This window comes from Columba livia, chromosome 3 (assembly GCF_036013475.1).
Source record: "Columba livia isolate bColLiv1 breed racing homer chromosome 3, bColLiv1.pat.W.v2, whole genome shotgun sequence".
NCBI lineage: Eukaryota > Metazoa > Chordata > Aves > Columbiformes > Columbidae > Columba > Columba livia.
Genome location: NC_088604.1, coordinates 1,194,797 through 1,221,189, shown reverse-complemented (window position 1 = coordinate 1,221,189; position 26,393 = coordinate 1,194,797). Strand labels below are relative to the sequence as shown.

The window sequence follows — 26,393 nt, the reverse complement described above, 5'->3', positions numbered from 1 at the left end:
AGGGATCTTCTCCAACCGCATGTTCCTGCGGGTGGAGAAGGCACCTGGTACCGGGCATGGATGTGTGGCTGGGAGCGAGAAACCCTGTGGTGGGTTCATCCGTAGCGGAGATTTTTGCACCAGAAGATGCTGGTCCATTATGCCAGTAAGAAAGATATTTGGGTTCTGCAAGGTGCCATTTAAAATGCTATTTGTTAGAGCTAACACTATAAGGAGAGAACAGTATAGATAATATTGCATCTCTTTTAGATGGCAGCAATAGCAAGTGGTGTCACGTCAAATGGGGTGTCAGTCCGTGTACAGCCCCTGTCTGTAGAAGGTATTTCCCACTTTTTAATCATTCAAGCTATTATAGGATTTTCTTGCAGGAAAACAACTCTATTTGTCATTTCTGGTGTCAGATGGAAAGGATGTTCTTAAGGGCTTCTTGCTGCACTTCTCTTTTCCCAAGTAACAAACAATAGGACAAGGGGAAGTGACCTCAGGTTGTGCCAGGGGAGGTTGAGGTTGGATGTGGGAACAATTTCTTCCCCAAAGGGCTGTGGGGCATTGGAACAGGCTGCCCAGGGCAGTGCTGGAGTCACCAGCCCTGGAGGGGTTATCTTAGAATGACAGAGTGTCCTGGGCTGGAAGGACCCACAAGGATCATCGAGTCCAACCCCTGTCCCTGCACAGGACACCCCACAGTTCACACCGTGTGTCTGGGGGTTGAACGGACCCGAGATGAGTTTCTCGGGGACGTGGGCTAGAGGTGGCCTTGGCAGTGTGAGGTGAAGGGTTGGACTTGATCTCAGGGGTCACTGACTCCTTGACGTACAGCGATCTCCTGGTCGGGGTCACTGCAGCCGCTGGCTTTGCAGGAACATTGGGCCAGGTTCTCCCGCAGTGTCAGGCGAGACCGTAGCTGGGGAGAGCCGGTGTGCTCAATGCCCCGAAGAGCTGGGCACCTAGCCTAAAGGATTTCTTCTGTTTTGTGCCAAGTCCTCTCCTCCCAGATGCTCTTCTCCCTTCCCTGCATCCTTGTCCCTGACCTCTGGGCTGTCAGCAGCCCAAGCCAGCACCAGCAGCGAACCTGCCAGGCGCCGCAGCTCCACGAGTCAGGCGTGTATCACGCTTCACCTGTTGATTGAACAGGCTTTCGAGGTCCCTTAAGCCGGTCCCACGTGCTGTCCTCTCTACCCTGAAGAAGAGCTTGCTGTTCCCTTCCTCCAGCCTCGAGAAATCCTCTTGCCTCAGGCTCGAAGCGGCACAGAGAGCAGCGTGCGGCTGCTGCGCTGCGGGAGGCGGATGGCTGCAGGCTGCCCCTGGCAGGATTTTACAGCCCTAAAGAGATCTCTGCAGGGTTTGCTTTGCCGAGCAGAGACATAAAGTGGCGGTTCAGACCGGTGGAACAACAACAAAACCGGGAGAGCAGCAGAAAGGGAAGGCTTTGGGATGCCAGCGATGTGATGGGAGGCTTGAGGCCACGGTGATTCCAAGGCTAGTCTTGTCCCCAGACTAACAGCTTGTCTTCTCCTGCAGAGTCCTGAGCAGGTAGGCTGTGAAGGAGGAGAAGCTGTTGAGCCCTGTTCCCGAATCACTTAACTCCTTCCCCAGGGACTCTTTAAATTGCTCTGAGCCTTTCAGCAGGCACAGCTTCCCGAGGTGCCACTCGGCCGCCCTGTGTTGCAGAGGTTGCTCTGAGGAGCTGCACAAGTCCTCCTGGACTTCGTGACACTTCACATGAGCAGCCGCAAAAGTCAGAGGTGTTTTTCTTCTTTCTTCTCCCTCTCTGCAGTGAAATTCAGGGGTTTGAACCTCTGCCCAGCTTAGTGTGTCCCTAACAAAATCTGCCATGGTTGGAGGAGACAGCAGCAGCTCTTATAATGAACTAGAAACAACCTGATTCATGAGCTTTGGCTGAACTTGTGTGTGTGCTAAGCAATGAGACGAGGGTAAGGGATTTATCTTGCTTTCCAGAGACACTCCTGATGTGGGTTGTAAGGTTTTGGTGAGTGATGAGCTAATCCCACTCCCAGGACCTAATCTGTGTGCGTTTACATCTCATCGTCTCCAACAATCCTGAAACAGCTGCTGGATCTCGGGGTGCTGTTTGCTGCTGCCACAGGTCTGGTTTCTGAGCGGTGACCTTTGCTCTACGGGCAATCAAAGATACCGAACCTTGTTTCAGTGGGGGATCCCCAGACTCTCTGTTTTTAGCCACACAGTGGCGGTGATGAAGCCTTTTGTGGCCGGGAACCTGCTGCTCTTCCACTCCGCAGTGGGTCCTGCAGGGTTTCCGGGAAGGAACCTCAAACCTCTGTGGGTTTTGGTGTGAGAAGGAGACTCTCTTGGGGACTTGGCTGCCAACAGCGGGTGCAGCGGCACGGCTGTCGGGCCGGGGCTGCTCTTCTCCAGGTGCTGTTTTGATGCTCATGGGGTGATGCTTGTGCTGCTGCAAACCCCCTGTCTGCCCCTTCCTTCCTGGGAGCGGAGCTGTTTGGCTCCGCGCTCTGTTTCTCTGGGTTGTTTTTGCAGTCCTTACCCTGCAGGGTGTGAATTGGGCAGCTTGCGTGTGCGATGAGCAGATTCCTTGTCCTGTCCCGCAGCAGGAACCCTCCCAGCTCTTCTCTTGCCGTGCAGGTGAAGGACACAAGATCCCTCCGCATCCTCGGCCCCACCTGAAGCAGCAGGTTCCTGTCCCATCAGCTGAACCCAGGTGCCTCTCTCATGGGTGCGAGCGCAATGGAGCTCTGGGAATGCAGAGCTGCTCAGCAGCCTTTGGCTCTCCAGATTCCCTTTGGAAAGGAAAAAGTCTGTTATTTACTCTGTGTTTTTGCTTTGGATATCTGGTAGATCTTTGCACACACCTTCCTCTTTGGAGCCTGCTGCGCTGGTTGTATAGGTGTCCCACACCTTCTGTAGAGCGCTCCGTCTCCATTGGCACGGAGCTGGTGCCCAAACAAATGAGCGCAGGGATGTGGAAGGGAAGGAGCAGTTGAGGTGGGTGACACTGATAAGCGTGTGGGGGTATTTGGCTGTTTGGGCCGTTTCCACGAGCTGGGGGAGCCGTGTCGCGGCTCTGCTCCAGTGCTCCCCGGTGTCACGAGGCGCGTGAAGCAGTCGCTTAAAAATACCTCAGGCTGCTTGTCAGTCCGTCTTGGGTCTCTTTAATTGCTGAGAGTCTACTGCCATGTCTGTTGGTGCGTGTTGAGTCTTGGCTACGATGAACTTCATCATAAAAGTCACTCTTTACTAATTAGCAGCAAGTGTTTGGCTGTTGGGACTGCTTGGAAGAGAGAGAGCGTTGTGGTAATTGAAGTATCACTTTCCATAGCTGGCTCGGGAAATGGCCACGTTATCAGGGCTCGTAGAACTGACCTGACGTGCTGTGCTTCAAGTCTTGCACAATTCGGGGTGTCAGGGCTTGCAAAGCAATGCAGCTTTTTTTCTGTTAATTGTGAGTTTCCTCTTTGTGGATGAGGCAGGATGAGGGATATGGGCTATAGGGGGTTATGTGCTGTAGGGGGTTATGTGCTATAGGGGGTTATGTGCTGTAGAGGGTTATGTGCTATAGGGGGTTATGTGCTGTAGAGGGTTATGGGCTATAGGGGGTTATGTGCTGTAGGGGGTTATGTGCTGTAGGGGGTTATGTGCTGTAGGGGGTTATGTGCTATAGGGGGTTATGTGCTATAGGGGGTTATGTGCTGTAGAGGGTTATGTGCTATAGGGGGTTATGTGCTGTAGAGGGTTATGTGCTGTAGAGGGTTATGTGCTATAGGGGGTTATGTGCTGTAGGGGGTTATGTGCTATAGGGGGTTATGTGCTATGGGGGGTTATGTGCTGTAGAGGGTTATGTGCTGTAGAGGGTTATGTGCTGTAGAGGGTTATGTGCTGTAGAGGGTTATGTGCTGTAGAGGGTTATGTGCTATAGGGGGTTATGTGCTATAGAGGGTTATGTGCTTTGGAAAACAACTGTTTTGTTTGTGCCCTTCGCATAGGTTCTGTTGAAACTTGGTCGTCTTCCCCCCCGCTCCCAGCAGCGCCTCGTCCGTCTGCGATCGCTCCCGATGTGCGTGGGCTGGTGCTTTCCTTTGATACGTATACTTAGAAGTTCAAGTTGATTTATTTTTTCCTAGGGATTGTAACGAATTCTCTTCTCTTGCGCTGACTCGTATGTTCCCCTGGTTGGCGGGTTGGCATCAAACCCAGCTCTGTGCTGGATTCGACCCGGTTCTGCCGTGGTCGTGTCCTCTGGAGGGGAGAGCGGGGCTGTGGTCCTGTGGGTGTCTGCAGCTCCCTGAGGGCTCGCAGCACCTGGAGAGGATAAATCACCAGCAGAAACAGAGTTTTGGGGTGGTCTTTTGGCCTGAATGCCCTCGGGGGGCACAGGGTGGGTGCTGAAGTGTGCCCAGGGGTGGCGAGTGGCTCCTGCCGTCTCGCCCTGCTCCCTTCTGTTCTCCTCGGGCACCAGGAGCAGGATCACCAAACCAGCCTGACCCCCCGGCAGGTACTCCAGCCCTTTGTTTTGCAGTCCAAACCAGCAGGAAAGTCTTTTGGCTGTCACAGTGTTATTGTAACGGGTTTCCTGTTTGTGCATTTTGGCTCCTGCCTCTTCTTCCTCCCCAGAGTGGTTGCTCTGATCCCTCGCTTCCCGCTCCACAGCTGCTTCTCTGACCACATCCCTGCCTCGGCTCCCCGAAGGTTCATCTTTCCCACTCCCGTACTCACCATCTGTGTGTCCGTGCCGCAGCCGATCACCTCGGACTGTAGCACAAGTGGTGGTGACCCATATTCATGGCTATTTAATGCTCCCAAACAGAGGGAGAGCTCCTGGATGCAGCCGGAGCTGGCAGGCTGCTCGCTGGAGCCTGCCATCAACACCAAGTGTTGCTCCACAATGCATATCCATGGGGAAATGATTTTCCCAGCACGATGACGGGACAGGGTCGGCATCAGGAGCGGGGTGGTGGGGCCGGCATCAGGAGCGGGGTGGTGGGGCCGGCATCAGGAGCGGGGTGGTGGGGCCGGCATCAGGAGCGGGGTGGTGGGGCCGGCATCAGGAGCGGGGTGGTGGGGCCGGCTGCTCGTTCAGGGGCTGGCACAGAGCAGCTCGGGCAGCCCAGGATCGACTGGAGCGTGGGCTCCCTGTCGGGTGGGTCTTTGTGAGGTGGATTCCTGGGGTGACCACGGGCAGGTCCTTGGAGCAGCTCTGCTGGGGACAGGCTGAGAGTTGGGGTGTTCAGCTGGAGGAGCTCGGGGGAGACCTTAGCACGGCCTTTCCGGACTTAAAAGGGGCCTGTAAGAAAGATGGGGACAGACTTTTGAGCAGGGCCTGTTGTGACAGGACAAGGGGTGATGGTTTTAAACCAAGGGAGGGAGATTCAGGCCGGACATGATGCAGAAATTGTTTGTGCTGAGGGTGGTGAGAGCCTGGCCCAGGTTGGCCAGAGAGGTGGTGGATGAACCACCCCTGGAGACATCCCAGGCCAGGCTGGACGGGGCTCTGAGCACCCTGAGCTGGTGCAGATGTCCCTGCTCATGGGGCACCGGGGAGTTGGGAAGATCCCTTCCTTCCCAACCAAACTATTAAATGATTCTTTTATGGGCTGCTGTGCTGCAGAGCAGATCTGGCCCATGGAGGGGCTGGGGCTGGGTCAGGCTATTTGCAAACGTGCTGCGTGTCAGCTCTGCCTGGGCTGTTTGCTGGTGTTTTGCATCCAAGTGTCCTTGTTCTGTCCCTCTGTGCTACCTCAGCTCTGAGGTCAAGCTGTTGTCCCCATGAGCATTGCTCTCCCTGTAGCCAGTTCCTCCTCCTGGAGCGGGGCCGTTTCTGCACACTCCTCAGTCACCACGTCTGTGGTCCCACACAGCTCCTGTGCCTCCAGAACTGTGGGGAACAATTTCTTCCCCAAAGGGCTGTGGGGCATTGGAACAGGCTGCCCAGGGCAGTGCTGGAGTCACCAGCCCTGGAGGGCTGGACAGACGGACATGAGGTTCTCAGGACATGGGGCAGTGCCAGGTAGATTTATGGTTGCTCGATGATCTTAAAGGTCTTTTCCAGCCAAAGCGATTCTATGATTAGAAGGAAGAGCAAGCCTCTCCCCAACACTCATCACCACGGGCTTTACTGGAGGGGTGACCCCACGTCTGTGTTTGCAGAAGGCAGGAACGATCCCCCAGCTGGTAGAGCGAGAGCCGAGGGTCTGAACACGCGAGAGCGTCGGCAGGGCAGGAATCTGGTTTTCAAATGAATTTCCACGCTCTGCGGGGCCCGGGGAGCGGGAAGGAGCCTTGTGCTCAGCGCGGTGTCCGCTCTTGGAGGAGCGGGCTCTGACCCTGCCAGGTCCCCTACGTGCCGTGTTTTGATGCGCCTGTAATTGCTAAATGTCTAAAAGCTGCATGGTGAAGAACAGGAGCAGCCGGGAGCCCGACCCCGCGGTGCCTGCGGGTTTGCCACTGCCAACGCGCTCCCTTCTTGTGCCAGCCGAGGAACGACCTTAGAAAAGACAAACACACCTGGAGTTAATAAGTACCATTAAAGCCCGATGTGGCTTCTGCATCGGCAGATCGTGGGCATAGTGCAAGCGTGACTTGTTTGCACTGGCACGGCTCCGCTCAGCGACGTGGACGGGGGTTTGTTGAGTTCGCTGCCTCCTGGCTTATCTCGAGCCTGCTGGGAGAAGGTTCTTAGCCTTGTGCCCTTGCCATGCTTAAGGAGATTTATAGGAAACAGCCGCATGGACGTGGCGGAGCTGCTGTGCCGAGCTCCCTCTGCTCCCGCTGCCGGTGCGGGTGGTGAGAGATGAGGCTCGTGGAGCTCGCCAGGGTGTCCACGAGCAAAATAGGGTGTCCAAAGGCATCTTTGGCTGCTGTGCCACCACCTCTGTCCTCCCCAGCCCGCCCCGGGCCCATTCAGGTGTGACAGCAGGTGACAATGTTTGATCTGCCGCTGGCTCCTGGTGACCGGATTACATAAAAGCGACATTGTTTTTCTGGACAGGACGGCTGTTGGTAGAATCAGGGCTGTAAATCTGTATTGCTTTTCCTCCTTGGACACATAATTGGATCTTCCGGAGATGTCCTGGTTGCATGATTAATGTTGTTTTTAAGCTGTATGAGCTATTTGCTCTGTTCTTTTCTTAAGAAGTTTAAAACCAAATCCCGAGGGGACTGGCTGGGCTGGGCTGGCTCTTTCCTGCGATCATAAGGAGAAGCGACGTCCACATGCACGGTGCTATTTTAGAGCAGGGTCCTTACAAATGCCTATCTGCTTTGAGAAGCAGCTTCTGGGGCGTACAAAACTCCTTCTGTGCGTTAGCACTTTTTGTTTGACCTTATCTCCCTGGAAATGAGGGAGAAATCAGGACTCCTGGCTGGTGCTATTCATGGACTGTGATAGAAAGATGACTTGGAGAAGGATAATAGTCACATATGTGAGTCACTAGACCGGTGCATAGGGATCCAAATTGAAAAGGTGATGCTAATTTGCAGTGAGGATGAGGTGGGTGAGTTATGGTGGTGGTGCTGAGTGTGGTGAGTTAAACACCACGGGGTTTGTGGCCTCAGGAGTGTTTCATTAGAGCAAGAGCAGCAAGTTTGGGGGTACGAGCCCCAAGCCTCAGCCTGGTGCTCCTGGGGACAGTTGGGCTGTTTCCTCGGCTTTGCTCCGACACGCAAGTGTGTGTGAACAGCCAGATCACAGAATCATTTTGGTTGGAAAAGACCCTCAAGCTCATTGAATCCAACCATAACCCACCCCTGTCCCTGCCCCATGTCCTGAGAACCTCATGTCCGTCTGTCCAGCCCTCCAGGGCTGGTGACTCCAGCACTGCCCTGGGCAGCCTGTTCCAATGCCCCACAGCCCTTTGGGGAAGAAATTGTTCCCCACATCCAACCTCAACCTCCTCAGCTCCAGTTCTCCAGGCTGAGCCCGCGGCTCCCCTGGCGCTCCCATCACACGTGCGCTGCAGGAGGTGCCCGGCAGGTCGCTGGTGTTCTGGAGGTGGCCTTGTCCTGGCTGCTGGGAGTGCTGTCCCTTAGGGTGACACCAGCCCAGCCCCAGCTCGGTCCCTTTGCTCTGTTGGTGTCCCCTGAGTGGGCAGAGCACCCACCCACCTCCCTCCCTCCAGGACACGGGCTGAGACCGGGGTGGTTGTATCAGCAAAGCTCTGCAAAACAGCTGCTTTCCCCCTTGAGAAATGTCTCGTTCCCAAGTCTTTGAGTCCTGTGAACAAGGTGGGAACATGAGTGACCATGGGAAAAAGCTGCTTTTTGACTATTATCCCCAAGCTTCCCAGGATGTGGGCCTGGGGGAGCTTCCCCGAGGTACCTCCGAACACAAGCATAGAGACTCCAGAGCGATTCCCCTGCCTTGCTGCAAACGCTGCGTCTATTTGCTTGATCCGGCTGTTTTGGGGATAATGAGATTTAATCAGCCTCCAACTCTCCTCCTTGCCTAACCAGTGGTTTAAATCCTCTTATCTTGTAAAGCGTTTGGAATTCTGTCCTCCAAAACTGCTTTAAGCTGGGATGGAAATTCCTCGAGGCTTAAACCTCGCCTCGGTACGGCATCGAGCTGCAGGTTTTGTTACCACTTGCTCTGCAGCTCCTACGGGCTTGGGGCATGGGGACGGGAGCGCAGCGAGACGGACAGACCTGTCACGGGGAGGGGCTGCTGGAGGTACACAAGTGTTTGCCAGGGATGGGATTCACTGGGGAACAGATGCTGTGAGATCTTAACCTGTGTGTCAGAGCCCTGTGAGAACCGCTGGTCCTTCTTTGCGCTGGCGACTGTCTTGTGGGGTGTTGCTTTGCCCTTTCCCAGTGCTATTTAACATCTTCATCAGTGATGCAGTGGGACTGAGTGTATCCTCAGCAAATATGCAGGTGCCACCAAGCTGAGTGGTGCAGGGGACACACCTGAGGGACGGGATCCATCCAGAGGACATGGACAAGCTGGCGCAGTGGGGCCATGTGAACATCATGAGGTTCAACAAGGCCAAGGGCAAGGTCCTGCACCTGGGTCGGGGCAACCCCGGTGTTGGTCCAGGCTGGGGATGCAGGGGTGGAGAGCAGCCCCAGGAGAAGGACTTGGGGTGCTGGGCTGAGAGATTGGACGTGAGCCACCAACGATAATGGTTTTGAACTAAAGGAGGGAGATTCAGGCCAGACATGATGCAGAAATTGTTTGCACTGAGGGTGGTGAGAGCCTGGCCCAGGTTGGCCAGAGAGGTGGTGGATGAACCATCCCTGGAGACATCCCAGGCCAGGCTGGACGGGGCTCTGAGCAACCTGATCTCATAGAACCACAGAATGTCCTGAGCTGAAAGGACCCACCAGGATCATGGAGTCCCACTGCTGTCCCTGCACAGGACACCCCACAGGTCACCCCGTGTGTCTGAGGACGGTGTCCAGTCTCTTGTTGAACACTGTCAGGTTGGGCCGTGACACCTCCCTGGGGAGCCTGTTCAGTGCCCAGCACCTCTGGGGGAAGAACCTTTTCCTCAGGTCCCACTGCCCCTCCCTGGCACATCTCCTGCCGTTCCCTGGGCTCTGTCACTGTCACAGAGCAGAGCTCAGCCTGCCCCTCCTGCTCCTGCTGAGGAACCTGCAGCCCATGAGCTCTGCCCTCAGTCTGCTCTGCTCCAGCTGAGCAAACCCAGGGACTGCAGCCGCTGCTCACACGGCTTCCCCTCCAAACCTTCACCAACTTCGCAGCCTCTTCTGGACACTCTCCAGCAGCTGTATCTCCTTTTCTCCTGTGTCCCCAGCCCTGCACACAGTGAATGCTGCAGGTGAGGCCGCCCCAGCGCAGAGCAGAGCGGGACAATCCCCCCTGCCCGGCTGGCCGTGCTGTGCTGGGTGCACCAGGACACGGGGCCCTCTTGGCTCCAGGGACACTGGTGGCTCATGTTCAACTGGCCGTAGACCAGAACCCCCGGATCCCTCTCTGCAGAGCTGCTCTCCAGCATCTCGTCCCCCCGTCTGTCTGTACAGCCGGGGTTGCCGTGTCCCAGGTGCAAAATCCGGCACTTGCTCTTGCTGGACTTCATGCAGTTGGCAATTGCCCAGTTCTCCAGTTTGTCCAGACCCTTCTGCAGGGCCTCTCTGCCCTCCAGAGTGTCAACAGCTGCCCCCATTTTTCTGTCATCTGGGTGAAGGTGTCCCTGCTCATAGCCGGGGCTTGGACTAGATGGGCTTTGAAGGTCACTCCCCACCCAAACTTTTCTATGATTCTACGATTCCCACCTCTTTCTTCCCAGATTTTGAAACGGGCAGGCTGTCCCCTTCCCTTCCAGGGTTTCCAGACGAGGAGAGGAGCACGGGGAGAGGAACAAGCCGTGGGTGCGGAGACGGTGGCTCGTTCAAGGCCGCGGGATGGGACCCGCAGCTGCTCTCTGCTGATGAGTTTCCCTTGCTAACCAAACCCCCTTATCTTGAGGGGCGCACGGTTGTGTCCGTGGCGGTGCAGGGTGCGTGGCTGTGATTTGCTCTCCGTAGCGCTGCTCCCAGCCTTGCCCCTGCGGTGAGGCTGGCGTGGGATGTGGCGGACGCCGGTGCTGGGACTCAGTGGGTGTTGACCCAGCCCCGGGTTCATTGCCTGGGGGGTGGGTGCTGCCCTGCTTGGCACCGGGCACGTCACCTGAGCAGTTCTGTAACCTATGGAGCTTTTCTTGGAATTCTTGTCAACGTGTTACCTGGGGACAAGGACTTTAGCCGAGGTGATCTTTGCTAGGAAGGGCAGATAACAGTTCATGGTGCCCTTGAGAGCCAAAGGATGTCAAACTTTAACTTTCTATCTAGAAACTGTTTCATGATTTATCTAGGTCTTTGGGTTTTTTTTCTTTTAATTTCTCCAGCCTCTCCATGATGTAAAAGCGTTGGGGTGAGGGGGAAGAGCTCTTCCTCCCCATGTCCCAAGGGCAGCAGCTGCCTCTGCAGAAGTCGCAGCTCCCTAAGGAGAGGAGCCTTTCTGATGAGCCCTCCGAGCCCGTCCCACGTGGGCACCCACGGGCCTCCTTGGAAACACAGACCCCAGGTCACAGAGCAAGATGCTGATCCTTCACTAAGTCAGCGGGCAGCTGCTTCAAACTGCTCTACTCTAGACTGAAGAATTTAAAAGTGTCGTGGATCCTACCTGCAAACAGTGAAATCCGTCGCCTGTTCTGCTCCGATCGCTTTGTTCCCTTGCTGGCCCCGATCTCTGTCCCCACAATCCAGCCCAGGTCACCTGGGGGCTGCGCTGGGAAGCTGGGGCCTCTGCGTCTCTTCTTAGTGCCCAAAGACCCTCCGTGCCTGAAACTGCGTTGGGATATGTGGCATATGGAGATACTTGGGGCTGCATGTTGGCGTGTGTGGTGTTTCGGAGCATCTGCAGGACAAGGGAGGTGGTTGAAGACCTTGCTCATAAATATCTGGTTTCTTTCTGGGACGAGAAGGTCTCTTCCAAGTGACTGGAGATGGGTGAGTCAGCGATAGGTGCCATCTGGAGCCCACCAGCTCTTTGCAGGACCTCTGGGCTCCCTCGCTGGTTGTGTCTGGGTCGCTCAGAGCTGCCAGCACAGGAATGTGCCCCGTGAAGCTCGCGGGAGCACCGCGTCTGCCACAGAACAGCCTCCCGTGGTGAGCACCCCACCAGAGGAGCTCCTCGCCGTCATGGAGCTCCTTTGGGTGCTGAGCTGACAAGGTCCCTCACCCTGCTCATCTTGTGGGGCAGGACTCTCCACGTTGCCTGAGCAACACGTCCGTGCCTGAGTCCTTGGTGGGTCAGTCCCGTGGTGCTTGGGGCTGTCACTGTGCTTGTGCAGAGTGCCATCAGGCCAGCGGTGTGGCCTTTGTGGGCTCTGTGGGGAGTGCTGGCTGCAAAAGTGTGTCCTCAAGTCTCTCCCCACCTCCCAAGAACCGCTGCGGTGGACACGCTGCTCGTTGTTCTTGTGATGCTGGAGCTCCTGGTGCTTTTTGGGCTGTTTAACACCGTCCCTGGTGAGACTCCATCCCTGAGCAGAGTGTGAGGGTGGCAGAGCCTGGCCCAGGCTGCCCAGGGGGTTGTGGAGTCTCCTTCTGTGCAGACATTCCAACCCGCCTGGACACCTTCCTGTGTAACCTCATCTGGGTGTTCCTGCTCCATGGGGGGGTTGCACTGGATGAGCTTTCCAGGGCCCTTCAACCCCTGACACTCTGGGATTCTTGCAGCACCAAGACTCAAGTAGCAGGTGTCCTCAGGGAAAGCTCAATATTGAGGATCTCTGGCTTTTTGCAAGTGTTGCTGGAGCCCTAACTGTTGCTATTTGGTTTTTTCCCTTGTTTTTGCAGTACAGCGCCGTGGACAGCAACCCCCTGTCTCTGTACGTCATGCATCCCTTCTGGAACACAGTAGTGAAGGTGAGACCTCTCCCTGCCCCGAGCGGGACAGCAGAACTCCCGGCACCACAAAACCTTCTCTCCAAAACCTTCAGCTGGAAAGCCCTGCTTGTCTGTGGTGCGACTAATGACAGAGGGTGCTGCCCGCCCCCAGCTCACCGCATCCCGGCCTAAAGCTTCCTGCCGCCCACACGGCTCTAACCAGGGCTCTGCCGCGGCTGGGACCAGCGCGTGGCCCTTATTACATGTTTTAACGAGTTCCTGTGTTCTTTTGCTGCTTTCCCATAGATCTTCCCTACCTGGCTGGCCCCAAATTTGATAACGTTTTCTGGCTTCCTGCTGCTTGTCTTCAACTTCTTCCTCATGGCATACTTCGACCCTGACTTTTATGCTTCTGGTAAGGCTGCCTGGTCTGTTTGCATGTGAAGCATGGGAGTGGTGACATCTGTCGCCTCCTCTGCTGTGACTTCTGGTTCCTATTGATAAGATTGTAGTCTGGGCCTTCCCAGAGGCAGGTGGCTGTGCCACAGGAGGGACAGTTTAGAGGGGCCGAACTCGCTGGGCTTCACAATAAGGACTTGTCCGAACATGAGAGAGGAGGAAAAGGCTGGGATCTTGAGTAGGAATCATCTCTGCCTACAGAGCAGACAAGAACCCAGTGCCCTCATTTTAAAATCAGGTGGGGTTATGTGGGAAACCCTGTTTCGCTGCAGTCAGCAGGTGGAGCCTGGTTCTTTGCATCCCAGCTAATTGCCCTTTTGCAGACAACCCGCCAGCACCACATTCGGACTAACAAAGGCAAAAATCCTTTCACCATTCTGCATAAGGATGTGCACAGCTTTGAACTTTCTAACAGGACCCATGTTCGTCTGTTCATGAATCCCACAGTTCAGTTGTGTCCCCTTCCCCATGGGGGTGTCCCAAGAAAAACATTAATACAGCATGAGAACATCCATCACTTATCAATAGCTTCCTCTCTATATTTTCCTCTTTCTCCCCCTGCCACGTTTAGTTCAGGTTGCTCAGAGTTCTAGTTCTTCTAAAACTGGGCCTATCGTCAAAACACAGTTAAGTGGGAGAAATCCCAGTTTCTTGTGGTTGCCTTTATCGGTAGGCAGACAAGGATTGGTTTTTAATATGCCAGGCTTCCAAAAGCTCGGGTTGCATCCGTGGCTGTTAGCTAAGGTTTAAACTGGGTCTTGGTCCCTGAGCTGAAGGAAGAAAAGCTGACAGTGGCAGGTCAGGGGAGGAAGCTCAGTGGGAGAATCCCCAGGACATCAGATGTCCAGAAACTTGGGCTGTGCTCTGGGACCCTTTTCCATAGGTGTTACACATGTCCTGTTTGGAAAGACAACCTTTCACCTTGCTGGCCCGCAGAAGCTTGTGCCTTCCCTCCTCCTTGGGTGGTTTCGTGGAGGTGATGCCCTCCATTTGTCACGGGAAAGGCACCGTGGTGCTGCTGCAGGGAAACAGGAGGCGACATTTTCACACTGAGAGCAATCAGCCATTCGAATAATCTCCCCAGGTGGGTTCCCCAGCATTGGACACATTGAAGATTCAGCTGGACAGGGTGCTGGGCCAGCTTGGCTAGACGAGGCTTTACCGAGAAAGGTTGGACCAGATGGTCCTTGAGGTCCCTTCCAACCTGGTGTTCTGTGATTTCACAGAATCGCTGTTCCCCGCAGATCTCCATGGGCTCCTGTGAGGCTGCTGCCAACAAGCTGTGCCTCTTCCTTCTGTTTCCAAATGCACCCTTGGGCTCCCCGAGTTGCAGACAGCTAAGCTAACGTCTCAGTTTCACTGAGTTGTGTAGGTGCTTTGTCTCGGTGAGCTCCGGTCCGTGTTGCTGTGCCTCCTGTGCCAAAATAAACCCATGGAAAGCCCGTACTGAGCTGTCCTGACTTGGGTCTTTCTGATCTCCGCAGCTCCCGATCACCAGCACGTTCCGAGCGGAGTGTGGATCATTGTGGGTCTGCTCAACTTCATGGCCTACACGTTAGGTAAGACTTCAGCGGATTGAGGGGTTTGTGTCTGTCGTCTGTCCGTGCTGCGGCTGCACCTCATGTCTGAGCCTGCTGAGAAATCTCGGAGTCTGGGCTTGTGCCACCCACTAATCCAATCCTGCTCGAGCTGCTGGAGCAGTTTTTGGGAGCTACTTTGCAAAGTGGATAAAGGATGTTGTACCAGAGCAGCTGATGTGAAAGGAGGATGCTGGAGCTGACTTGAAGATGAATTGTGAAATGCTGTCTTTAGTCTGTTTTAAATAAATAAATATAATCTCGCCAGACTTCATTGCATTTTTCAGCTTCAAGTAGAGCAAGGGCTGGGAAGTGCCCTCCCCGTTAGAGGACGGAGGTGGTGAGAGCTGCTGTTCGCTGGCTGCACCCTTCGTCAGCGCAGACTGGCCCCTTGCTCTGCGTGGGGGTGTCCAGCGAAACCCCGTTTCTCCTTTTTCTCTTTGCAGATGGCGTGGATGGGAAACAGGCTCGCCGGACCAACTCCAGCACGCCCCTGGGAGAGCTCTTCGACCACGGCCTGGACAGCTGGGCCTGCGTGTACTTTGTCGTGACGGTTTACTCCACCTTCGGACGGGGCTCCACGGGTGTCAGTGTCTTCGTTCTCTACCTCCTCTTATGGGTGGTCTTGTTTTCATTCATCCTCTCCCACTGGGAGAAGTATAACACAGGGATTCTCTTCCTGCCCTGGGGATACGACATCAGCCAGGTGGTAAGTACCGACCACGGCCGCTCCTCGGCTTCCGCAGAGCCTGAATAAACCAGTAACGTGCCTGGGGTGCAGTAGTGCTGGCCGAGGGGTGCGAGGGGTGCCCACAGCTCTGCTACATGCCCGAAACCTCAGAACTGGGTCACGGCAACGCTGGCTGGAGGTGGGTGTCTGTCTCCAGGCGTTGTGGAGGAGGAGGAGCTCTCCAAGACTTGCGTGACTTTGAGCTGAAATTGCTCAGAAACATGTCACGTGGCACTACGGTTCGACTGCTCAAAACCCATTAAATCCTAGGAGGTTTGTGCATTTTCATTTTGTTCCGAGTAGCTTTTGTGGGTGAGCTATCGACAAAGAATGAAGCTTAAAGAATGGATCTTGCATTGTGTTTCCTCTGCCTGGCTTCTGCTGCCCTAAGAGGCAGGTCTTGGCCACCTAAATCATTGCTCTAATTAGTTTCCTGCATTAGGCCAACGTGCACACATTCAAGTCTAGAAGTTTGGGGTATCTTGTGGGCCGAGCAGGATGTGTGTCAGAATGAAGTACAGTAACTAATTGGCACATTAATCACTGTGCCTGGAGCAGAGGCTCCTGGGGAGCTGCCCCTCTGTGCCGCAGTAACCGGGCAGTGGCTGTTGGGACTGACAGTGATGAACCCTTTGGTGTGTCCGTCTCTCCCTTGTCTGCGCGAAGCTCTGAAGAGCCCACCAGAGCTGGGAGCAAGCCAGTGTGTGCCCAGGTGGCCAAGAGGCCACCAGCATCCTGGCTGGTCCCAGCACTGGTGTGGCCAGCAGGCCCAGGGCAGTGACCGTCCCTGTGCTGGACCTGGGGAGGCCAAACCGCCAATCCTGGGGCAGTTCTGGGCCCCTCACACCAGGAAAGGCCTTGAGGTGCTGGAGCGAGTGGAGAGAAGGGAATAGAGCTGGTGAGGGGCTGGAGCACAAGTGTGATGGAGCGGCTGAGGGACCTGGGGGTTCAGCTGGAGAACAGGAGCTGAGGGGAGACCTTCTGATCTCTGAACTGCCTGAAAGGAGCTTGGAGCCAGGGGGGTCGGGCTCTGCTCCCCAGGAACAAGCGCCAGGAGCAGAGGAAACGGCCTCAAGTTGCCCAGGGGAGGTTGAGGTTGGATGTGGGAACAATTTCTGCCCCAAAGGGCTGTGGGGCATTGGAACAGGCTGCCCAGGGCAGTGCTGGAGTCACCAGCCCTGGAGGGCTGGACAGACGGACATGAGGTTCTCAGGACATGGGGCAGGGACAGGAGTGAGGAATGGTTGGACTCGATGATCTTGAGGGTCTTTTCCAACCAAATTGATTCTGTGCTTATAAGCTCTGGATGATACAGTTCACCTTTACTGCTGATGGCCGTCCTTCCTAGCCAGGAACTGCAACAATTGCATTAATTGCAGTAATCATCTCTGCTAGTAACAAGAGACTGTAGCTTGTCCCCTCTGACTATGCTCTGACCCCTTTCTCCAAAAACATTGCTTAACCCTAATGCTTTCAGCTCTCTCCCTGTTGCAGAAAGGCAGGGGCTGGGGGGCTAAGCCACCCTACAGCGAGTTTCACCCGCTGCAGGGCTCCTGTTAAAGCTCGTGAGCTTTTCCCTGGGATTGCTTCAGCAGATGGATAAGAAAGAGTCCCAGACAAAGCCGCCAGAGTTGGTCACTGCAGTTCGTGATATAAAATTTGTGTCTCTCTGTGCTTCAGGCACCTCGTGAGTTGGAGCTGTGCGAGGGCATCTTGGCTCCCGCTCAAGGAGCAGCTCCTGCTCGTGTCCTGCTGGAGAGGGGCCAGAGGAGCCCCAGGAATGACCCGAGGCTGGAACAGCTCTGCTGGGGACAGGCTGAGAGAGTTGGGGTGTTCAGATGGAGAAGAGAAGCTCCGGGGAGACCTGAGTGCAGCCTTTCAGTGCTTAAAAGGGGCTGAGAAGAAAGATGGGGACAGACTTTTGAGCAGGACCTGTTGTGACAGGACAAGGGGTGATGGTTTTAAACTAAAGGAGGGAGATTCAGGCCGGACATGATGCAGAAATTGTTTGTGCTGAGGGTGGTGAGAGCCTGGCCCAGGCTGGCCAGAGAGGTGGTAGATGAACCATCCCTGGAGACATCCCAGGCCAGGCTGGACGGGGCTCTGAGCAACCTGAGCTGGTGCAGATGTCCCTGCTCATGGCAGGGGGACTGGGGGAGCTTTAATGGTCCCTTCAACCCAAACCATCGTGTGTTTCTATGTCCTTCTCAGCAGCTCTTGCACTTATTAGACCTCATCTTGTAACATGGGGTGTTTGTGGATTTTTAGTTCTGTGTTTTATTTTCTCCTTGCTGCCCTAGGTTAGCACTGCCCCGGTGCAGCTCAGAACCCGCTCCCGGAGCTGCCTTTCCCGCAGCCCCTGTCCTGCTGTGCTCCCCGGCGTCCCGTGCTCTCACTCACGCCGGTTTGTCCTGTGTTCTCTTTCAGACCATTTCAATTGTCTACATAGTGACAGCCGTTGTGGGAGTTGAGGCCTGGTATGCACCTTTCCTGTTTAATTTCTTATATAGAGACCTATTCACTACAATGATTATTGGTAAGAAACTCCATGTTGAAGCCTGTCTTTTAAACTCCACCTTTTTAACGCAACCAAATGTCTTAATTCTATGATAACGCTTATTCAGATGTTCTTGCTCTGTTTAATTTTGCTTCATCTGTTTGCCTTTTTAGGCGTTAATTGTAACTACTTAATCTCAAATCGAATTGAATTGTTGTGTTAAATGTAATGCTTGCACTTTTCTTAATCAGGTGGATATTCCCAGCTTGCCTTTGGTAGCTGAAGAACATCATATTTTAATAGTAAACACACTTTTCCCCTATGAAAGAGCACAGTGCCTACACTGGCTGCTCTTGTGCGCTTGGGTAGGAGCTGGGTTATTAAAACCAGGACTATTTGCAGCTCTGGTAAAACACTTAAAGGCAGATAAACACGGAAAGGGTCGCGATAGACTCTGAGGGGTTTGAGTGTAGCAGATGTTTCCTATTGAGCTCCAGAACTTCCAAGTCTAAGACTCTTTGTATCATTTGTCAAGTTAAATGACAAGAACTCCTTTTTTTGCACAACGAGAACTGTGGGAGAAATGGCAAATGGGCTTTATTGTGAAGGCTGAAAACTCTGTTGTGCGCAGCCACGCCACTTGTGGAGTTTGTCTCATTGAAGGCAATGTTGTAATTAAACTGTTTGAAGCATAATACTGGGCTCATTAACGCAACTTTTAAAAATGGCAATGTCTTTCATTTACAGCAGACCTTAACTTGTAATTAAAACTCTTTGGACAAGAGTTCCGAGCGCCTGCTTTTAAACGTGCCGAGCTGTTCCTGGTGCGCTTCGGAGCTGTATGTGTTGCAGAGCAGAGCACACCCAGCCGGCTGCGGCTGCACATGATGGGCTGCCTGTGTCACGGGCCACTAACGCGGCTCTTTCTCTTCCAGCTTGTGCGCTCACCGTGACGCTGCCCATGAGCCTCTACAACTTCTACAAGTGAGTGTTTTCTGCCCTCAAGCTTCCCAACCTGCCCCAGCACCTTTGTGAGAGCCTCCAAAGCCTCTGAGAACTCGGTTTCCTTAATCGTTTCCAGATGAGTGTCCTCAGTGTCGTAAAGTGGCTCTGATGCACCAGCAAGTCCCAGTTTGCAGGGTGTACTGGGAGCAGCGGGCTGGCGGGCTGCTCAGCTGGGTCTTGCAGAAGGGCCTCCAGCTTTTTTGGGTTTGTCCTGTTGGTCACAAGCCAGACAAGCAGGTGCTTCATTAATTTGGAGCATGAGTGTGATGGGAGCAGCTGAGGGACCTGGGGGGTCAGCCTGGAGAACAGCCACAAAGAAACAGCCTCAGTTTGTGCCAGGGGAGGCTGAGGTTGGGTCTGGGGAACAATTTCTTTCCCAAAGGGCTGTGGGGCATTGGAACAGGCTGCCCAGGGCAGTGCTGGAGTCACCAGCCCTGGAGGGTTGGACAGACAGACATGAGGTTCTCAGGACATGGGGCAGGGACAGGGGTGGGGTGATAGTCGAGAGAGGTTCTCCTGCCCCTCTGCTCTGCCCTGGGGAGACCACACCTGGAATCTTGTGTCCAGTTGTGGCCCCTCAGTTCCAGCAGGACAGGGAACTGCTGCAGAGAGTCCAGCGCAGCCACCAAGATGCTGGAGGGAGTGGAGCATCTCCCGTGGGAGGAAAGGCTGAGGGAGCTGGGGCTCTGGAGCTGGACAAGAGGACACTGAGGGGGGACTCATTCCTGGGGATCAATGTGGAAAGGGAGAGTGTCAGGAGGATGGAGCCAAGCTCTTCTGGTGACAACCAGGGACAGGACAAGGGGCAATGGGTGCAAACTGGAACACAGGAGGTTCCACTGCAAGAGGAGAAGCAACTTGTTGGGGTGAGGGTGGCAGAGCCTGGCCCAGGCTGCCCAGGGGGTTGTGGAGTCTCCTTCTGTGCAGACATTCCAACCCGCCTGGACACCTTCCTGTGTAACCTCATCTGGGTGTTCCTGCTCCACGGGGGATTGCACTGCATGAGCTTTCCAGGGCCCTTCAACCCCTGACACTCTGGGATTCTGTGAACAGTTGGACTCGACGATCCTGAGGGGCTTTTCCAACCAAAATCATTCTATGATCTGCAGCAGAACAGCCGATGACACTTTGCAGCCCTCTCTGAAGGCAGCGTGGGCTGCGGCTCCATCTATTTTCACTCCTTTGCATTTCAGGGCCTATAAAAACAACACCTTGAAGCACCACTCTGTGTATGAGATCATGCTGCCGCTGGTGTCCCCAGTGTTGCTCTTCCTGCTCTGCACCACGTGGATCTTCATGTCCCCCACAGACATCCTGGAGGTCCATCCCAGGCTCTTCTACTTCATGGTTGGAACAGCCTTCGCTAACATTTCTGTAAGTGGCTTTTGCTTTCTGCTCCGGTTTATCCCCTGACAAGTGTCAGGACCCTCGGGAGGCAGGGATTAAAAAGGACCAGCTCAAATGTGAGGAGGGGACATGTGAAGATTTATCTAACTTCTCTTTTGCTATGATTGAGAGAACAAACCGGGAAGCAGACAGGGCTTGGGATCTGCAAATTTTGTGCTGCAGTTCTCTCTTGAGAAACCAGAGAATTGGTTAAATTGAGTGTGTTCACACACACATGCGTTGTGTTGTGAATGGCAAACTGCTAATACAGAAGGACTTCTTGCTTCTTTTGGGGTATAAACTTTAAACTGGGGGGCTAAAGCTTTAGTACAAATGTGATTTTGCTGCATATTGCGCCTGTGCTTGCTGGAGGCCTTAACAAAGCAAAGAAAGTGAGAAGCTCGGGGAAACCGCGTGATGGTAGTTGTAAGCACTGACAATCAATACGTGTAGGTGTGCGACCAGCCTCTCTGCGCTCCGGACAGCTCTGGGCTTGCAGAATCGACTCCGGGCGTGAGTTCTGACCACGTTCTCTTCCCGCAGTGCCAACTGATCGTCTGTCAGATGAGCAGCACGCGCTGCCAGCCTCTCAACTGGATGCTGCTCCCCATCGCGGCCGTGCTGGCCGTGGTGCTGGCCGGGCTCGCGCCCAACAGCGAAACGCTTCTCCTCTACCTGCTCACCGCTTTCCTCACCCTGGCGCACATCCACTACGGGGTGGTCGTGGTAGGTGAACTCAGCGCGGGGGATTGGGGCTTGGTGCTTAAAAATGGGAATGTTGCGGAGGATAACTGGGAGCGCCGAGCTCTGCTCGTGCCGGCTGTGGCCGTGCAAAACCGGAGCTGCTTCCTGACACGAGGTGTAATCACAGAATGTCCTGAGCTGGAGGGACCCACAGGATCATGGAGTCCCACTGCTGTCCCTGCACAGGACACCCCACAGGTCACCCCGTGTGTCTGAGGACGGTGTCCAGTCTCTTGTTGAACACTGTCAGGTTGGGGCCGTGACACCTCCCTGGGGAGCCTGTTCAGTGTCCAGCACCTCTGGGGGAAGAACCTTTTCCTCATGTCCCACTGCCCCTCCCTGGCACATCTCCTGCCGTTCCCTGGGCTCTGTCACTGTCACAGAGCAGAGCTCAGCCTGCCCCTCCTGCTCCTGCTGAGGATCCTGCAGCCCATGAGCTCTGCCCTCAGTCTGCTCTGCTCCAGCTGAGCAAACCCAGGGACTGCAGCCGCTGCTCACACGGCTTCCCCTCCAAACCTCCACCAACTTCGCAGCCTCTTCTGGACACTCTCCAGCAGCTGTATCTCCTTTTCTCCTGTGTCCCCAGCCCTGCACACAGTGAATGCTGCAGGTGAGGCCGCCCCAGCGCAGAGCAGAGCGGGACAATCCCCCCTGCCCGGCTGGCCGTGCTGTGCTTGTCACAGGGGTTTGAGAGACACTTCACACTGTGTGACAGAGAGGCTGTAGTATCGGATATTAGTTGAAAAGAAGCACTCACATCTCTGCTGCCGTGTTTAACTTGGTCTGGCTGCAGCTTGGGGAACAGCGTGGGTGTATTTGAGCCAGCGTGGGTGACCCGCACCCTGGGCCATGGGAGGGGCGGCTCCAGCAGATGCCATGTGTGCACGTGGGGCAGGACAGCTTAATTTGGGAGCTTTGGTATAAAAAGTTAAATGTCTGTTGTTGTTACTCTGGCTGCTGAGTCCAATCTGTGACCTCGCAGACGTGCTCTGCGCTGGAGTCACTGGGAGAGCCAGGACGGATGGGGGGCGTCCCTGCAAGGGGACATGGGGACACCGCAGCTGCAGTGGCTCCTGCAAGGGCTGCGTGGAGATCCAGGGACTGCTCTGCTCCCCATGCTGACTACCTGAGTTTGGATTAAGAGAGAAAACAAACTCAGAGGAGACCAAGTCCCATTAGGAATGTCCCACGAAGCTGCTGAGGAGCTGGGCAAGGCTTAAAAGAGATGCTGAGGGGTCTGGAGCGTCTTTGTGCTGAGGAGACTGAGAGAGCTGGGGCTGTTGAGCTGGAGAAGAGAAGCTGAGAGGGATGTGATCAATGGATCAATATGTCAGGGTGGGTGTCAGAGGATGGACCAGACTCTGTTCAGTGGTGCCCAACGCCAGGGTGAGGGGCACCGGGCACAGACTGAAACACAGGAGGCTCCATGTGAACATGAGCAGAAACTTGTTTGCTGGGAGGTGCCAGAGCCTGGCCCAGGCTGCCCAGAGCGGGTGTGGAGTCTCCTGCTCTGAGACATTCAAACCCCCTGGACCCACCTGTGTGATCTGCTCTGTGACCCTGTGTGAGCAGCTGGGTTGGACTGGGGGGTCGCCAGAGGTCCCTTCAACCCCAGCCAGCCTGGGGGTCTGTGACCAACACCCTCCTGGGGAGCCCCATCCCCTGGGACCCCCAGCTCTTAATGTGGACCCTCCAGAGTCCAGTTTGAACTGTAATTACAGCAAAGAAGTAATAGCCAGGTTGTCTTGTCTTTCCAATTAGCGTAATGAGGTTTCTATGCAAGAAGGATTTGAATAGCTAAGAAGCTTAAATAAATTGGGTCTCGGGATCATAGCTGGAGACAGGGATGACCGGGTGGTGTAATCCTGCCTGCCCGGGCTCGCCCGGCCGCTGCCGCGAGCTGCTGGGTGCTCTGCTCCCATGAATTTCTGTTCCTCTCCTTCCCCCTGCCTCCAGTTTTCCAAGTGCCCATCTGGGCGGTCTTCTATTTTAGGATATAAGAGCTTTTATTGAGCTGAAGAGCCTTCTAAGGCTCTGTGAGTGGAACATAATCCCAAACTGCTCTGACTTTGGGAGTAACGACTGGGGATGAACCTGCCCGGACGCTGTGCCCAGCTCAGCCGCTGCTGCTGCTCCAAAAACCTGGCGCCGGGGTCACCTCCGCTCTGTGACCCTCCCGTGTGTGTTCATGGGCAATGCAAAGTACTCGACCTCCAGTTTGAATTGCAAATCATCAAATTGCAAAACCCCAGGATGGTTTGGGTTGGAGGGACCGTTAAATCTCGCCCATCGCCCCCTGCCATGAGCAGGGACATCTGCACCAGCTCAGGTTGCTCAGAGCCCCGTCCAGCCTGGCCTGGGATGTCTCAGGGATGGTTCATCTACCACCTCTCTGGCCAACCTGGGCCAGGCTCTCACCACCCTCAGCACAAACAATTTCTTCCTTTTTTAGTTTAAAACCGTCACCCCTTGTCCTGTCACTACAGGGGAGTAAATGGAGTCAGGGAGCATTTTTTCACATTCATATTTGAGATTAGCAAATTAATTTATGCAAAATATTAACAATTCTCCTGGGAGGGGCAGCGAGGGAGCAGCAGCCCGGGCACGCAGGGTTTCACCCTGTGCTCTGATGTCTCTGCCTCCTGCTCTTGAGGAGCACAGGGTGCAGGTGAGTCTGGTCCTGGGCAGCACGGCCTGTCCCTTGGGAAGCTGGGGGAGCAAAGCTGCACCTCGCGGGGCCACATTCCTGCTTGTCCCCCACTGGGACAGGGCTCAGGTCCGGGGCAGGGCAGCCTGGCTGGCCCCAGAGCACAGGTCCAGGTCTGCTGTGCATGTGGGGTGGGCAATGGTGGGGAAGCTGGTATGGCAAGGTGGCAGAGCTTTGTCAGCCATACAGGGAACTGGTCTGGTGCTCTGCTCGCTTTGCTCTGCTGGGGGACAGGCTGAGAGTTGGGGTGTTCAGCTGGAGAAGAGAAGCTCTGGGGAGACCTTAGTGCGGCCTTTCAGTGCTTGAAAGGGGCTGAGAAGAAAGATGGGACAGACTTTTGAGCAGGACCTGTTGTGATAGGACAAGGGATGATGGTTTTTGCGAGTACGCGGCTGAAGAAAACATGCAGGCCGACTCAATATGAGTGATAAAGCATGATTCAACTTTATTGCCCGAGATAGTGTGCATTTATACCAAATACCATAATTATGCATACTTGTCTCTATCTAATAGGCTAAGCACTAAAAGCTTACATTTACTTACTCCACCTACTTGGGTTTAGCTAGCTATGCGCATCCCGCATTCTTCTGACTCTTATCTCTTCAAGGATATCCTGACCCTGCCTTAGTTAGTACTTTTCTGTTCCCCCCTTTCCCATGGCCTAATAGACAAGCTAACTAAGGCCCACTTATGTCAACTAAAATGGGCTCTGCTCGTACAGTTGCTCGGTGGACTCATGTCCACGCTCCTTGAGCCAATCCCTGACAGGTTTTAAACTAAAGGAGGGAGATTCAGGCCGGAGATGATGCAGAAATGGTTTGTGCTGAGGGTGGTGAGAGCCTGGCCCAGGTTGGCCAGAGAGGTGGTAGATGAACCATCCCTGGAGACATCCCAGGCCAGGCTGGACGGGGCTCTGAGCACCCTGAGCTGGTGCAGATGTCCCTGTCATGGCAGGGGGGGCTTTAACGGTCCCTTCCCACCCAAACCGCCCTGTGATTCCTGCTCATCCCTCCAGCCTCTCTAACGCCGTCCCGTTGTGTTCTTTGTCCCCAGGTGAGCCAGCTGAGCAGGCACTTCAATATACGGCCCTTCTCGCTAAAGAAGCCCACGCCAGATTGACTAGGAGTGGAAGAAGAGAAAATCGGCTTGCGATCCGCAGAAGTACTGTAAATAACTGCTGCAAATACCTGTAAATAACTTCAACCATCGCCACAGATCTAAACCGATCCTCTGGACAGACATCAGGGCAAAGTCCGCACGGTACCCGGTGCAGCCGGGCAGGACTGGTACGGCGCAGCCTCCGCTGCTCTTCGATGAATGCAAACTGTCGTTTTTTGGTGAAACTGGACAAGGAGGGGTAGCCTTTCGGGTCACTATTACTGTATATTAGACCAGCTGAATGTTCCCAGTGAAACCTCAAACTGCAGCTCTCGCTCAGGTGAAGCCGGTTGGGGGTGCAAATGGCTTTACCTGAGCGAAGCGTCGTGATCTGTCACCGAACCCAACGGAACAGCTGATGTGTGCAGGGTCAGGGGAACGTCCCGGCGCTCGGGGGGTCCTGTCTGTCCCTAATCCTGCGAGACAGCCCCGGTCCCGGCTTCGGGAGCAGATGGGGACAGTTCTCCCACCCTCTCCGGTCTCTGCCTTCCTGCACTCACCTATTCGGGGAAATACTTGCGCCTCTTATTTTTTTTTTTAAAGAAGAACACACAAAAAAATCCTAGTAATATTCTACTTGTTGGGCTTAGAAACACCAGGGCTCAGCTTCCTGTAACAGGGGGAAGGCGGCTGCTGGCTCCCCAGCTCAAGCTGTGGGTACCCAGGACCACATCTTGGCCGCGTTCCTGTCCGTCTGTCTGTGTTCCCCGCCTGGGAGGGGGCTCAGCGGCAGAAATTGGTTTACACCAGCCTGCCCCCCTTCCCACCAGGATGAACTCGCTGTTTCGGGTCATTAGGCGCTGCCTGAGCCGGGCTGGGGCCGCACATCCCCCTTCCATCCACCGCCCACCCAGGGCAGCAAGTTCCCCGCGTGGAGAAGCACCTTAAGTGTCGTGTGTGCACCTTCCGAGAGTCACGGGCGCGCGTCGCGGGGTCCTTTCCAGATACCGCTTTTGTTTTCGCAGGCGGCGTCCTCGGCGGCTGCACGTCTCATCCAGGGATAGATGTGTTTACTGTGCGTTTGTAACAGACATGTTTGCATTGATTTATTTTTTTTTTAATTAATTAGTTTTTGTAATTGAGTTAGAGTGGGGTGGTGAAGACCGAATGCTGATTTTCTTTTCTATTCGCTTTATTTAATGAAGACCTGTGCTTGAATGAAGAGTGTAGCTTAAACCCAGGCTCTGGAACGGCTGCATCCCGAAGCGAACAAGCACAGCAGATTGTGCATATGTATAATCTACCATGGGAACAAAGTCGCTTATACACTGATGATTGTGCAACGTGGCTCGTAGACGCTTGGTCGCTGCGTTTTCCTCCGGCAGGTGAAGGCTCCTCCTGCTTCGGGAAACCTTCCAACTGTAACTACTATTTAATGCTTTGTGTTTTCTTTTGTAAATCGGCATCGTTGTCGCGCAGACGATGAGGCTTGAAACGCTGCTGGGTCACGGTACGTCCTGCGGGGCCGGCGCCTCAGCCGGGAGAGGGGACAAGCGGGTTCCAGAGTTTCTTTGATAAAGTAGCTTACTCCTATTTTACTGATGTTGTACAGAGAAAAAAAAACAAACAGTGTACAAACGAACCGGGCTGCGCTTGAGTTTTTCACTATTGTGGGTTAATGAAATGTGATAATGGTGAAGGGAGATGAACTCAAGTCACGCACAAGAATTCCAGGGAGTCTTAAAACGGGACGCAGTGCTTGTCCACGGGACGCGTTCAGGTCGCCAAGTCGTGCGCCCAGCACTGATAAAAAGCGGAGGTTGGTCGGTTCACTTTCTAGTTGTGTGTTTGCAGGACCAGGGGATC

General features: G+C 54.6%; 1 protein-coding gene across 2 annotated transcripts in view; it reads left to right on the top strand.

Moving 5' to 3' along the window:
* Positions 1-26,169, top strand: part of SELENOI (selenoprotein I) — a 31,998-nt gene extending 5,829 nt beyond the window's left edge. Inside the window, exons 3-11 of one of the 2 annotated variants that reach the window (XM_065055479.1) lie at positions 12,295-12,363; positions 12,631-12,739; positions 14,268-14,342; positions 14,807-15,069; positions 17,518-17,626; positions 18,523-18,571; positions 19,786-19,966; positions 20,522-20,704; positions 24,483-24,548. In XM_065055479.1, the coding sequence (XP_064911551.1) occupies positions 12,295-12,363; positions 12,631-12,739; positions 14,268-14,342; positions 14,807-15,069; positions 17,518-17,626; positions 18,523-18,571; positions 19,786-19,966; positions 20,522-20,704; positions 24,483-24,548 (1,104 nt within the window). Of the gene's footprint in view, positions 1-12,294; positions 12,364-12,630; positions 12,740-14,267; positions 14,343-14,806; positions 15,070-17,517; positions 17,627-18,522; positions 18,572-19,785; positions 19,967-20,521; positions 20,705-24,482 lie in introns of both variants that reach the window. The other variant, XM_065055480.1, reaches the window with a different exon arrangement.
* The last annotated feature ends 224 nt before the right edge of the window (positions 26,170-26,393 follow it).